Source organism: Choloepus didactylus, chromosome 4 (genome assembly GCF_015220235.1).
Source record: "Choloepus didactylus isolate mChoDid1 chromosome 4, mChoDid1.pri, whole genome shotgun sequence".
NCBI classification, from domain to species: Eukaryota; Metazoa; Chordata; class Mammalia; order Pilosa; family Megalonychidae; genus Choloepus; species Choloepus didactylus.
In genome coordinates, this window is record NC_051310.1 from 6,916,211 (window position 1) to 6,929,396 (window position 13,186).

At 55.7% G+C, this 13,186-nt stretch overlaps 1 protein-coding gene across 2 annotated transcripts; it reads right to left on the minus strand.

The window, feature by feature from the left end:
- Positions 1 to 4,295: 4,295 nt before the first annotated feature.
- Positions 4,296 to 9,472, minus strand: SLC25A47 (solute carrier family 25 member 47). 2 transcript variants are annotated; one of them, XM_037831877.1, is made up of 6 exons: positions 9,371 to 9,472; positions 7,448 to 7,491; positions 7,032 to 7,103; positions 6,308 to 6,490; positions 5,062 to 5,368; positions 4,296 to 4,720 (listed from the first exon to the last, which is right to left on the minus strand). In XM_037831877.1, the coding sequence occupies exons 1-6, from the start codon at positions 9,396 to 9,398 to the stop codon at positions 4,440 to 4,442; spliced, it is 915 nt and encodes a 304-aa protein (XP_037687805.1). In that variant the 5' UTR covers positions 9,399 to 9,472; the 3' UTR covers positions 4,296 to 4,439. The 2 variants fall into 2 exon arrangements, with proteins under 2 accessions (XP_037687805.1, XP_037687807.1); XM_037831879.1 differs by lacking the exons at positions 7,448 to 7,491; positions 9,371 to 9,472 and having other exon boundaries at positions 6,308 to 6,473.
- Positions 9,473 to 13,186: the final 3,714 nt, after the last annotated feature.

The following is a 13,186-nucleotide window of genomic DNA, read 5'->3' on the forward strand; positions in this document are numbered from 1 at the left end:
GACCAGGCCAGTGACCCCAGGCCTCCCGGGAAGGACAGGCAGGCTTTAGAGGTCCAGGGATGAGCTGGGGATGGGCGCACTGGCCCCAGCCCCACAGACCACTGAGCACCTCCACCGAGCATCCTCAGAAATGTTTTATTAATAAAGCTCCTGACAGAGTCTGGTGGGACACAACAGGTGCAGCATTTACAGGCAGGCCCAGGCGGGCCCGCTGTGCTCCGTGAGCAGCCTGGAGCAGGGGCAACCCAGCCTGGCCTGCCTTGCTGCTCCTCGCTTCATCTGCAGCGCGGGGCCAGCAACCAAGGGGCCGGGAAGCTCACAGGGGTAAGGCTTGCAAAGCATCATAAGTAATAGTGGCTGCAAAACTGAAGACTTCTGCGTGTGCCTCAAAGGACCTTGTCAAAAGGGTGGGAAGGCAGCCGACTCAATGGGAGAAAAGCTTTGGAAACCACATATCTGATAAGGGTTCAATATCCAGAATATATAAAGAAGTCCTACAACTTAACAATAAAAAGCAAACAAGCCAATTAAAAAATAGGCAAAAGACACAAATAGATGTTTTTCCAAAGAGGAAATACAAATAGCTAAAAAGCACATGAAAAGAGCTCATCTTCACTAGCTATTAGGGAAATGCAAATTAAGACCACAGCTGAGAGATCATCTCACACCTACTAGAATAGCCGCTGTTAAACAGGAAGTGGTAAGTGTTGGAGCAGATGTGGTGAAAGAGGAACACGTACTCACTGCTGGTGGGAGTGCAGAATGGCGCAGCCCCTGTGGAGGACAGCAGGCCCACTACTCGGTATACACCCAGAAGGTCTGAAAGCAGGGCCACGGACAGACACTTGCACACCAGTGTTCTCAGCGGCACTGTGCACGAGAGCCAAGAGATGGAAGCAACCCAAGTGTCCATCAGCCAGTGAATGTATAAACAAAATGTGGGATATACACACAATGGAATATTCAGCTGTAAGAAGGAATTAAGTCCTAAAGCATGCAACAACATGGATGAACCTTGAGGACTAAAATTAAGTAAAATAAATCAGGCACAAAAGGAAAATACTGTATGCTCTCCCTAGTATGAACTAATTATAATATGTAAACTCATAGACATAAAATCTAGAATATAGGTTACCAGGGCAGTTTCAGAGCTTTAACAAATTTAAAATATATCATCATCATTTGCCATTGTGTCTCATCCTTCATCCCTCATTTTTCAATCAAGTAAGATACTTTCAGTCTCTTGTTTTTCTTTTTAGTGTATTGGTGCAAAGGGACGCATTTATGTCATCATTCCTGCTGCATCTTATTTTAATTTTGAGGATGTAAGCATAGTTTAGTATTCAAAGTGAATAGCAACATTTTCAATTTTATCCCATTGTCTAAAGTTAATTACTCTTACCTGTGAAAAATGTTTATAACATCAATGAAGTCAATCAAATAATTGACCACACAATGTTAAAAGTTTACAGTGCAATGCATTACTTCATTAGAAACTGTTCACTGATATGGGCTACAAGTTTTGAATGAACCATTGAGTTTCTGTGGTAGAGTTATTTTCAAAATTAGTGTTTATAATGAAGAGAAATAGTAGCAGGGCTTCTGAGCATCTCTGAAAAAAAAATCATTTTTATAGACCTGAGCTTTATAGTTTGAGTTACAGGAAAATATATATGTAATATATGTATTGTTTAAAAAAAGAAACTTAAATATGAAGACAAAAGCTTTTTAAAATTAGAAGTACACAAGGTTGTGTTGACTGGTGTCTAACCTAGAGTGGGAACTGAGCTTTACTAACTCGTTAATTGTAGCTTGTTTGCAGTACTTTAGCCGCTGCTCTTTGATGCTTATGATAACCTTAGGTATTAAACAACCCCCTTGAGAGGAGCTCTGCTTTTCACAGTTGTCAAACTCCTTGTTCCAAATTCTTTAATCTCTGAGCCCAATCCCATAAGAACTTTCATCCTTTTGATAAAGTAGCTTGTGCTTTCATATTCTGCTCACTCTCCATTGTATTAACTCTTAGTTTGGTAAGTTTGAGAATGAGAGGCTGTTACCTGCAGATGAAACCTTGAAATTATTTTATTTTATTTTAAATTAAGTGGCAGTTTTTTGGGATCTTGTTTAGAAAAAGCGAGAAATGAAAAATGGAGCTACCAAACTGTGCCTTCCTAAATAACATTTTTTAGAGCATTTTAACATCAGTTTACAAATACATAAATGATATAGTAAAGCCAGAATTGGATTTTTTGCAAAATATATTTTCTGTTTTGTTTTTTTTTCCTCCTTGTTTTTGTTCTGCCTTCATCCAAATGTGTTGACAGGGCCCTTAGGGTAACTTGAGAGAAAACCAGTAAAAAGTTGAGAAACATTTTGAAAGAAAATGCTCTGTGATATACTTGCTCATGCCCACGAGAAAAGCTACAAGTTTGTGTTGACACCACGACAAGCTAGATTGAACTGTGGTCCGAGAAACTCCAAGCACTTAGCAGACATTCCATATCCTGATTCCTTAAGTTTGATATTTGCTGCCTAAGGGTATGATCAGACTGTAGACAGGTATTTCCAAATATTAGGCTACAGCATGTTATTGCGAATGCAATGCAGTATACTCTGTTCCAGTATACAGATAACGTTAAAAGGATGGGAGTCTTAAGACAGTGAAGTTGCGTAAAGAGCATACCAAAATTTCCTTGTTCTCATGAGTTAGAACAGGGTGTTATTCAGAAATGTTTAAGTGTTTAAAGCTATCTTTGTGATTGAATTTTTCTGTTACATTTGGATTTTTTTGGTATGTTTAATAAAATATGGAAGTCTAGCCATTCTTTCCACAGTGAACCATATTTTATGATGTCACAAGTTCTTGCTGATATAGGTCCTAACAGTCCAAAAATGTATATTATTGATTGTAAATTACTAAGAATAATATAGAAAACTTACTCTGTTAAAATGAACTCTTGTGTGGTTGCCATTATGGCAAAGGTGTGCACTGGTAGCTCATTATTCATTAGTAAACATAATTTCTGGCTGTAATGTGGTATTTTTTAAAGTCTGAATACTAAAATCAGTTGTTTTAAAGTTCTGAGAATTTCACTGGGTGGTGACTTTTCTGAGAAAATTAAAGTATGATCTCATCAGAATGGGCTGATTTCAGTCTGGAAATAGATCTCTGCAGAGCATAACTCGAGGTGAGAAGGCCCAAAGAATACTACTTTGGGCAGATTTCCTTGGTGGAAATGGACGTATTTGGATCTCCTTTTGTCTGGCAATGAAGTATAGAGGTAGAAGTTCCATACAGAAGGGTTTAATGGGAACAAACCCAAAGTCTAAATACAGTGAAGGACAAGTCTGCACTGTTAGGTTATCACAAGACCCAGATGACAACTCAATAGGAAAAAATCTTTCTTCTGAGAAATTACAACAAATACTAAAATATTTTCTAAATATAACTCAAAAATATTTAACTGTATTGAAAAATTTGGCTCAATTTAGTACTAGAAAAAAATACTATCTAGATCTCATTTTGGGGGAGGAAACAAATTTAAGAGCTTTGCCTCATTTGGGTAATATTCAAGGTCTGTGGGCCTGCTTTATGAGGAAGCACATGCTTTAATATTGAAGGTATTAGAGCTGTGTTAAATTGGATGGTTATTTAGCACCAATTTCAGAATAACAATACCACATTCTGAGATGACAGTACAAATGCTTTTTCTCATTTGAGGTAAAATTCGTGTAACATAAAATGAACCATTTTAACGTGTACAATTCAGAGGCATTTAAACACAGTCCCGATGTCGAACAACTGTCACCTATGTCCAGTTCCAAACACTTTCATCACCCCAAAAGGAAACCCTGTACCCACTGAGCCGTCACTCCCCAAAACCAGTAATCTGCTTTCCGTCTCAATGATAGATTTACGTCTTGTAGACTTTTCATATACATGCAATCATACAGTTAAAAAAAGTAAGCAGACATCCACCTGTGGGACAAGGTGAAGCATGCTGTCACATGTGTTGTGGGAGTCCCAGAATGAAAAAATCAGAAAAGGGCAAAAAGAATATTTTAAAAAAAAAGAAGGAAAGAGGAGTGGGCAGCTGAGCGAGGTGAGTGGACAGAAGGCTGCTGAGCACATGGCTGAGTGCACGGAGGGGAGGGTGAAGGGTGCCAGGGGTGCCGGGACGGACGGCTGACCAAACGCAGACGACTCCCCGGCCCTGCCAGCCCCGTCTGAGAGGCCCCTCCCGGCTCAGGTGACCCCGGACCTGGGTGCAGTCCGTGGCTGGCGGGGAGCTCAGGCCTCGGCTGGCTCTCGGGGCAGGGCCGTCCTTGGCCATCCCGGGTGATGGCCGTGCAGGGCCTCCGACAGTCCCCTCTGCCTCCTCCAGCCACCACGAGCTCTGGAAGCTGCTGGCGGGTCGGCCCCTGGGCGTCGGGGCCAGCTAGGTGAGCAGGCCCCGGGTGAGCCGCAGCACGGCTTCGTAGGCGACGAAGACCACCATGTTGACCGGGAAGGCGCGGCAGCAGTTGAGCGCCAGCCCCTTGCAGAGGACCCGCGGCCCTTCCTCCCGCACACTGGCCACCACACAGTGCAGGAGGCCCCGGTAGCGCCGCTGGCCCTGCCCATCCGCCTGCAGGCGCGACTTGATCACGTCCATGGGGGTGGCCACGGTCCAGGCCAGGACCCCCGCGCAGCCACCGGCCACCAGCACTCCCAGCACATCTGCAGGGACAGACCATGACAGCCTTGACAGAGGCCAGACAGGGCCCCCAGGGATGGCAGGCGGGCTCCCAGGAGCCCTGGGGTCACGACCCACCCACCCTCATTTTGCAAGTGGGGAAACTGAGGCTTGGGGGTGGGGAGACATGATTCAGCTAAACACACGCCATGACTTTGTCACGGAACTGGGCTGCCCTGACTCCGCGTTGCTGCCCACCCCACACACACACACAGACCGTCTGACAGATGCCCCCTGGGACTCGTCTGAGTCTCCGCTCCAGGCCTCGGTTTCCCTGGGGCTGACCCGACATGCACACACACACCCTGTTCCCAGCCCAGCTCACCGGGCTGGCTGCGGCCCGCGGGGGTGAGCCGCTCGCAGAGGATGGCGTAGGACAGGAAGTAGGTGGCGAAGGAATGGCCGTCCCGGCAGAGCAGGGCCAAGCTGCCCTTGTAGAGGCCCCGCAGGCCCTCCTCCCGGGCCACCGTGGCCAGGCAGTGCAGCGGTCCGCGGTACCTGGGCCCAGGACACACGGGGGCCGCCGGCCAGGGCCCCGCGGCCGAGGGACGCCGTCGCTGCGTCTCTGTCTGCATCTGTGTCTGCGTCTGCAGGCGGACCTTGGCCACCTCGGACGGCGAGGTCAGAAACACCTGGGGCGGAGAGGACCCGCTGCAGCTCCCCGACACAGCTCGACCCTGGAGGGGAGCCCAGCCTGGGCCCAAGCCAGTGCTTGCTTCAGCAGCACCCTCTCCTGACCCCGAGCGCAGGGCTTCACACGCGTAGACATTAAGGAAACGTCTGCAACTCAGGTCTGTGAGTGGATTTGCTGACGTGATCATCAGTCATGTTAGCAACACGGCGGCCTTCCCGTGGTGCTCTCATGTCAGCTTTACACCACCCACCACCTCACTGCACCCTCAGCACCCACTTCTGGATGAAGAGACCGAAGCTCAGAGAGGCTCCAGGCAGCAAAGGAGAATCAGGCCAGGAGCCTCCCTCGCCGTCCGTGTGCCTTGGCCAGGCCTTCGGCTGAAGCACTGCCCGCCTGGGTGCCCAGGCTTTCCGGGGCTGCCCCCAGTGGTTCTGTTTGGCTGTCACGGACGCCTGTCTCGCCCGTTGGAGTGTGAGCTCCATGAGGACAGGGACCTCGGCCTCTGCAGCCTCCCCTAAACCCTCAACCGCTCACATCTGCAAGAATGAGTGGAAGCCGAGGGCCTCCCTGGAGACACAGCCCCCCTGACGGGCCCCCCAGGGCCCCAGGGCCTGCCCACCCCAGCCCATACCCTCCAACAGGCTCTCCACGGTGGCATCCAGGTGACCACTATCCGCCTGGGACCCCAAGACCCCGACGGGGAGGGTGTGGGTCACTTTTGTCAGCCCCAGCCTCCCTGCAGGACCGTCCCCTGCTGGCCAGCTGGGCTTCCCGGCTGTGTGTGACTGAGAGGGAGCATCCTGGGCCCAGTGCCTGTCCTCGCTAGCCTCAGTCTCCCCACGTGCTACCCTCTCCGGGGCCTTCCCCGACCCTGAGTTCCCAGGAAACCCCTGGGACCCTGACATGTCCCCCCCGCCCTGCCCCGTGCCCCACTCACGCGGACGAAGCCAGAGGCACAGCCCGAGAGCGTGATGTCGGCCTTGGCGGGCTTGGCGTCGGCGCTGCCGTACCGCAGCCGGCAGATGTGCGCCAGGCAGTGGCTATAGGTGCCGAAGGACATGGACGAGACCAGGGACGCCGTGCACACGGGCAGTGACAGGCCCCTGTAGAAACCCCACACCTGGTGGGTGGCAGGCCCCGGGGCCCGAGTCAGGCAGGGTGACCCCACCAGGCCCTGGCCGCTGGCCCTGGCCCTTGCCCAGAAGCCTCAGTTTCCTCTGCCCTAAAATGGGGACCCGGTGCCCCATGTGCGAGGGTGTGGGGAGGGAGAAAGGGCCTGTGGGTGACACCCGGGGGCAGGCAGCTGTCTGTCGGTGGCTCCAGGCGCCAGCGTGTTATTACACTGCTTTCCATTCGCTCTCCCACTGGTCCACGCCAAGCTCCAAGTTCACTTTGGTTTCTGTCCCCAATTCCCCGTCCGGGGCTCTGAGCGGGACCCTGGGGACACCCTCAAGAGGCACCCGGCCTGGGGAGGCAGGGATGCAAGCACACCGTCCCTCCCCAGGGCCCCTCAGGATGCCCGGGCTCCCCCGTGCTGAACACGCCTGTGCCGGACGCCCGCCCTCATCCTCGGGGGGGATTCCCATTTGGAAGGTGAGAGAACGGAGGCACCAAGAGAGCAGGGGCCCGGCCCCCCGCCCACTCCCAGGCCCCAGACCCACCCGCTCTTGGCGGTATAAGTCCCGGACGCAGGGCCAGATGCCCATGTACTTGGTCTCCGTCTGGATCCTGACCTGCGGGAGAGGTGGGCTTCAGGAAGGGGTGGCTCAGGCCCAGGGCAAGGTCAGCAGCCTCGGGGGAGGGGTAGAGGCCACCCACCCTCCTGAGCGCCTGCCCAGGCTAGGATCTGTGGGCAGAGCAGGGACAGTGAATCCCAACAGACAGAGGAGTGAGAAGAGGGACGGACATAGTCCCAAGGACCATGGGAGCCACTGAAGGTGTTTGAGCAGGGGAGGGCTGGGGCTCTTTAGCATTCTGGATAGGGCTTCTGCCATAGCTGGGGTGCAGGGGGCACCGAGGGTGGCCTAAGCCTAGGCAGGGCTGTGGGGTGGGCAGTGGGGCCTGGCTTTCGCCGCACCTTCACCGTGTCCAGTGGGTAGCCGACTGCAACGCCGCAGATGCCTGGAAGGAAAGGAGAGGGGCCGGGTGAGGCGAGCAGAAGGCGGCCCGCGAGGAGCGTGAGCCGCCTTCACAGAAGGAGGCAGGGCCAGCGCGACAGCCTCCGCGGAGAGCACACCCCACATTCGGCTCTTCTCTATTCCTGTCTCGATGCCGACGGCAACCCGCCGTTTTGCACATGAGAAAAACTCGAAGAGATAAAGCGGCATCTGCCAAGCTGGCCAAGGACTGTAAAGCCAAGGACAGTCCTCGGGCTGCTCACGGAAGCCGTGTTTTGGGAGAAATTTTGATCCAATTTGTCCATTTGTCCACATTTGCTGGGCCCTGTCTCCAAGCCAGGCTGGGTGGGACCCTGCCCTGACCGTCCATCTGTGAAGGGTTTGGCTACGAGCCTGGAGGCGACCACGGTCCGGCTGTGGGGGGTGAGGGTTGGGGGAGGGGGAGGCACGGCCTGCACAAAAGCCAGGAGGTGGGGACACCCAGCGTCACAGCAGGGCACTGCCTGGCACCACAAGTTTGCGTGGCACAGAGTGTGACGAGACTGCACCATTCAGAGGCCTCAGAGGCCAAGCCCAGGCTCCCTGGACCAGCGCCCTCTGCACTCTGCCCACAGGGAACCGGATGCCATGTCGCTGTTCTCCTTCCTGACACTCCAATGTCCAAGCCCCCAGCACTGCCACAGAGGAGCCCGAGAGCAGGCAAGGGCTGGGTGGTAAGGGCCATCTGAGACCAATAAGGCACACTCTGTATCCCAGGATGCAATAAATACGCATGAATCACCCACCTTGACCCTCACATACTCCAAAAGAACTCCTACTCATCCGTCAAAGCCCAGCTGCAGCATCACCTCCTCCCTAGAGCCCTCCCTGACCTGGTGCTCAGGGCTACATCTGCACCTTGACCCTTGCATACTCTAAACCGAACTCCTACTCATCCATCAAAGCCCAACTGCAGCATTACTCCCTCTCTGGAGCCCTCCCTGACCTGGTGGCCAGGGCTACCTCTTTGCCTGGAAACATGCTGACCACAGCCCTTGTCACGTGGCCTTGCTGCTGACCCTTGGCCTGTCCTCCCCTCCACAACTGGAGCTCCTCAAGTTCAGAGCCCAGGTTTGAGTCTCTGTGACCCAGAATCAGGCATGAGGAGGAGCTCTTTCCACCCAGGCCTCCCCATGGGCTCTGGAGGAAAGGACGCTGGACTCGGGGACCTCGGATAAGTCAAGGTCCTTCTCTGAGCCTCTTCTTAGGGTACTGACATTTGGCGAAGCAGCTAGCCCCAGGCCTGGTGCACAGGAGGACCTCAGAAAGTTTGACAAAATGTGAAGGTGACAGCCCAGCAGCGAGGTCCGGGCAGCAGGGTCCCCAGGCTCAGAGCCGCCCTCCCCTCTGACCCCCAAGCACTGCTCCCGGAAGCATCGACCGGCCAGCAGCCCACGGCCGCGTCACAGGACAAGTGTGGCCACGGGCGCCTCGCTCAAAATAGCCTCACAGCTTGTGGGTCGAGGGCTGGTGGAGCCGGAGCCACGACCCGAGCCCGCAGGCCGTCCCCTCTCTGGGTCCGTCTTTCGCAAGGAGCCCTTTCCCCTCAGAGAGGGAAAACAGTTCAAACGAGCAGAGTTGGGCCTCAGAACCAGGCCCCGGGGGGAAGCACTGGCTGGTGGCCCTGCAGCAACCTCCCCGGCCTCTCCCCACCAGGGCCACCGGCCGGTGCCTAAGGAACCCAGCCCTGGCCCCCCTCACCCCCTGGCCTCCCCCTGGGCCTTCTCGACCCCTCCTGGGGCTCAGACAACCCTCCTCACACACCGGCTCCCAGCCCCAGCCTCGGCCCCCCGGCAGCCCGCTCCCCGGCCTGCCTTTCATCTACCCATTGTACCCTCTGTTACCTCCAACGGCCCCAGCAATAAAATCCATGGACAGTACGGGTGGGCAGGAGCCCGGGGTCCACCTGCCTGAAGGAGCTAGTGGCCGCAACAGCCCTCGGTGTGCCCTCCCCAGACCTTAAATACCGGGGGCAGAGGGCAGGAAGCGGCGGGGGTGGGAGCAGGGCCCAGGCACTGGGCAGCCGGGCCAGCTCCCAGACCTCCCACAAGGGACCCTTGTCCCAGTGCCCTCGGGACCAGAAGTCGGGAAAGTGGGTGAGAGGACCCAGGAGGTGCAGCTCCCAGGAAGCAGGGCCGCTGGCCCAGACCACCGCAGACACCCCCTGCTGCAGTCCAGGGATGGGCTGACAGCCCCCGCCCCCCAAAGTCCAAGCCCAAGCCTTCACCACGGCCCCTGGACCTCCCCGCCTCCCCTGCTGGGCCCGCTCCAAGCGCCCTCACTTAGTCATTCAACACACACTTTCTGAAGGCCGGGTCTCAACCGGACACGGAGGCCAGTGTGCACAGCAGCTTCGTCCACAACAGCCCCAAGAGGAAACAACCCAAGTGTCCATCAGCAAACACGAATGGACGCACAAAATACCCCCACGGTGGAACGTATTCAGCAATCAGACATGCGCAGCTACGTGGACAGGCCTGAAGACCTCACGTGGAATAAAAAAGACAGACACGAAAGGACAGATAGCGCACAATTCCACGCGGATGAAACCTTAGAGTAAGCAAATTCACAGAGACGATGGATTCGAGGTTACAGGGGCCAGGGGCCAGGAAATGGGGAGATCTTGCATAACGGGCAGTGAGTCTGTGGGTGATGGCGAGTTTGGGTAACGGATGGTGTAGGTGACGGCACCACATTGTGACTGTAATTGGCACCACTGAGCTGTATACTTGCAAGTAGTTAAAATGGGGAATCACATGATGTGTACATGTTACCACCGTAAAAAAATGCTACCAAATTAAACAAAACAAAAGACTTTCTGAGCTGAGGCTGGACGGAGACAGATATGACCCAGTCTCTGCCCCTCAAGGAGCTCCGGTCCAGCAGGGAGGGTGGGGGACAAAACCCTGAAGACGGAGCCCGGGGCAAGACCCAGCCAGGAGCAGCCCCTGGCAGACAGAGTGTCACCCACTGTCCACTCACCATCCTCCCCACTGCCCGTGCCCCATACTCTCAACCGGAAAGCTGGCTGGATGAGGGGACAGGGCGGCAGCTGTGTGTCGGGCTGTTTTCCTGGGCTCTGGTGGCTGTCCCACAGGCTGGCCTTGACCAGGGGCAGCCCCGCCCACTCCCCCCCTCTGCAGCCCATCGGTTGGTGGGGGCAGTGAGGGACACAGGGTGGTCAGTGCCAGCTGCCACGGCAGAGGGCAAAGGGCAGGATGCAAACCATCCAAGGCCAGCCCTGGCCTCTAGAGAGCGGCAGCTTGGCATCTGGTTAGCAGCCTGGCTGTTTGCATTCAAATCCCAGCTCTGTCACTCTGCTGTGCAACCTTGGGCAACCCACTTGACCTCTCTGTGCCTCCATTTCTGCAGCCCTGAAGTAAGGAGTGTACATGCCTCACATCTGTGACCATTCTGGGCCAGCCAAATGTGAAGGCTGCATTAACAGAAGCATGGGGTCCAGGAGGAAGGACGTGGCTGGCCTTTTCCGGGCAGGGCAGATGTAACTGGAGCTCAGGTTCAACGGCAGATGCTACACTTGCGAGGCCAGTGCCTTGGTCAGTGAGGACGTTTGAAGCCACGATGTTTAACTGAAAGAATGAAAGAACAGTGGTCCCAAGTTTCCTGCAGCGTGCTCAGTGCTGTAAGGGCCACCCTGCCGTGGCACCTGAGCCGGAAGCGCGAGATCATTCTGGTGCTTCCCCTCTAGCCCACATGGAGTGGGTCACCCTCTTGGGTTTGCTTGCAGAGCCACTCGCAGCCGTCCATCCGTGCAGCCGTCCATCTGTGCAGCCCACCTGCACCGTCTCTTCCCTGGCCAATGGCTAGTCCTCACCCACACATGCAGCCTGCTCCGTGCCAAGTCCCAGGGACTGGGGACACAGCAGTGGATAAAACAGACCCAAGTCCCTGTCCCTGTGGCTCTTATGCTCTCAGGAGACAGACAACCAGGAAGACAAGAACTCAAGTACAGAGTGTGTGGTTGGCACCGAGTGCCAAGGAGAGAATAAAGAGGGGGATGAGCAGGGGGCGGGGGGCCAGGGGGCACCGCCGGGAGGGCAGCCCCACGAGGGCCACCTCTGAGATGAGCACGTTCTTGGGCACTGCAGCCGAGTTTCCCCTGCCCTTTGTCTGTGGAACAAACCCCCCGAAACTTGGCCCTTTAGCTTCTGGCAGGCTTGGCTGGCCGTGCCCGATTCGTCTCCATGCCCACAGCACGTGGGGAGGGTGGGTCCATGAACAGGTAAGAAATGAGTCAGTGAACGATAGCAGGGTGGGTGGATGAACGGACGGAGGGAGAGACGGATGGACAGACAGATGGACAGCCTGGTAGGAGATCCACCAAGGCCAAGCGAGGCAGGACCCAAGACAGACCATTAATTGGTCAAAACCCTCAGCACCCACAGTGATCCTAAGGATGGAGGGGACCCCGTGAGGGGGCGTCATCTGCCTCCCCCCCACGCCCACAGAACAAACACCTCGTCTCCGAGGGCGGCGCGAGCCTGCAGAAACTGCCCTTCTCTGGTCTCTTCTGGGCACGAGACGACATTAAACAATGATTGTTCTCACTGGGCACAAGAACAGCGTGAATTACGGAAGAAAACGTCCACGTTTTTTAGAGACACCCACGGAAGTCCACGGGCGAAGGGACACGACCTCTGGGACTGGCTTTGAGAAGGGGAGGAGGGGGAGGGTGGGTGCGGGGCACCCCGCAGCAGGGGCAGCAGGGCCCGTGCAACTGGGGAATCGGGGTGACGGGGCCTGGGGTTCGCTGCCAGGCCCTGGGCACGTTTGGAAATGTCCATAATAAAAAAAGTTCAAGGAATTCGAGGCAGGAGCCAGGGACACCCTGCCCAGCCCCCTTGGAGGACGCAACGAGGGTCTCCTGGATCATGGGGCAGCTGGGGGGCCCCACGGCCCTTCCCCCCAACCCCCACGTGCCCACGCAGCCGTCCTGGCCAGGCCGGGCGGGGGGCGCAGGGGCCTTGGCTGGGGTGTGCCCCGGGGCTCTGCCTCCCCGCTGGGTCCCAGTGGCTGGTGGGAGGCGGGGCCAGGGGCCCCCCCACCCCTTCCCTGCCCCCACCCAGGCGGGCTTCGGGCCTCCCCCACCCAAACCGGAGCCCTGTGGCCGGGAGGGCGGTGCCGGCCTCGAGGGGGCGACAGAGCGCACAACCGCCGCGCAGGCCGGGCGCCCTGGGGGGCCCAGCGGGGGTCGGGGCGCAGATGGGGGTAGCTGGGGGGAGTGGAGGGGAGGAGGGTAGAAGTGCGGGGGGGGAGCGGGAGGTGTTCTCTGGCCCAAGCACTGCAGAGGGCTTGACACGTTGTAAGATGCGTTTTTGCTTTTATATCAAAAGGAATAATTAATTACGAGTTACAACATTCTCTAAAATCCTGACCCCAGAGGCCAACAGGGAACGTGAGAGGCCGTCAGCGCAGGCCTGGGACCCCGTCTTCCGCTGGGACTCGGACAGACACCGGCACTGCCTCTCCAGTTCCTCCCTGCACATCATCAAAGCCTGTGGGGTGAACCCACTCGGCGTCCGAGCCTCAGTCTCCCCATCTGTAAAACGGAAATTCTCTGCGCGAGCGATGGACAGTTCTTGGGGGACTGAGGGGTTCCTTGGAGCAGTGTTGGGCACGTAGTAGGAGCTCAGGAATGT

What these genes read in the sequence shown, in the direction of transcription:
- SLC25A47 (XM_037831877.1), bottom strand. Translation starts at nt 9,398, where the DNA reads ATGGATTTTATTGCTGGGGCCGTTGGAG. An exon ending in GTGCCTCTGGCTTCGTCCGC is followed by an intron (nt 5,369 to 6,307) that starts GTGAGTGGGGCA and finishes TCTCCGCCCCAG; the next exon opens with GTGTTTCTGACCTCGCCGTC. An exon ending in CGCGGGCCGCAGCCAGCCCG is followed by an intron (nt 4,721 to 5,061) that starts GTGAGCTGGGCT and finishes CTGTCCCTGCAG; the next exon opens with ATGTGCTGGGAGTGCTGGTG.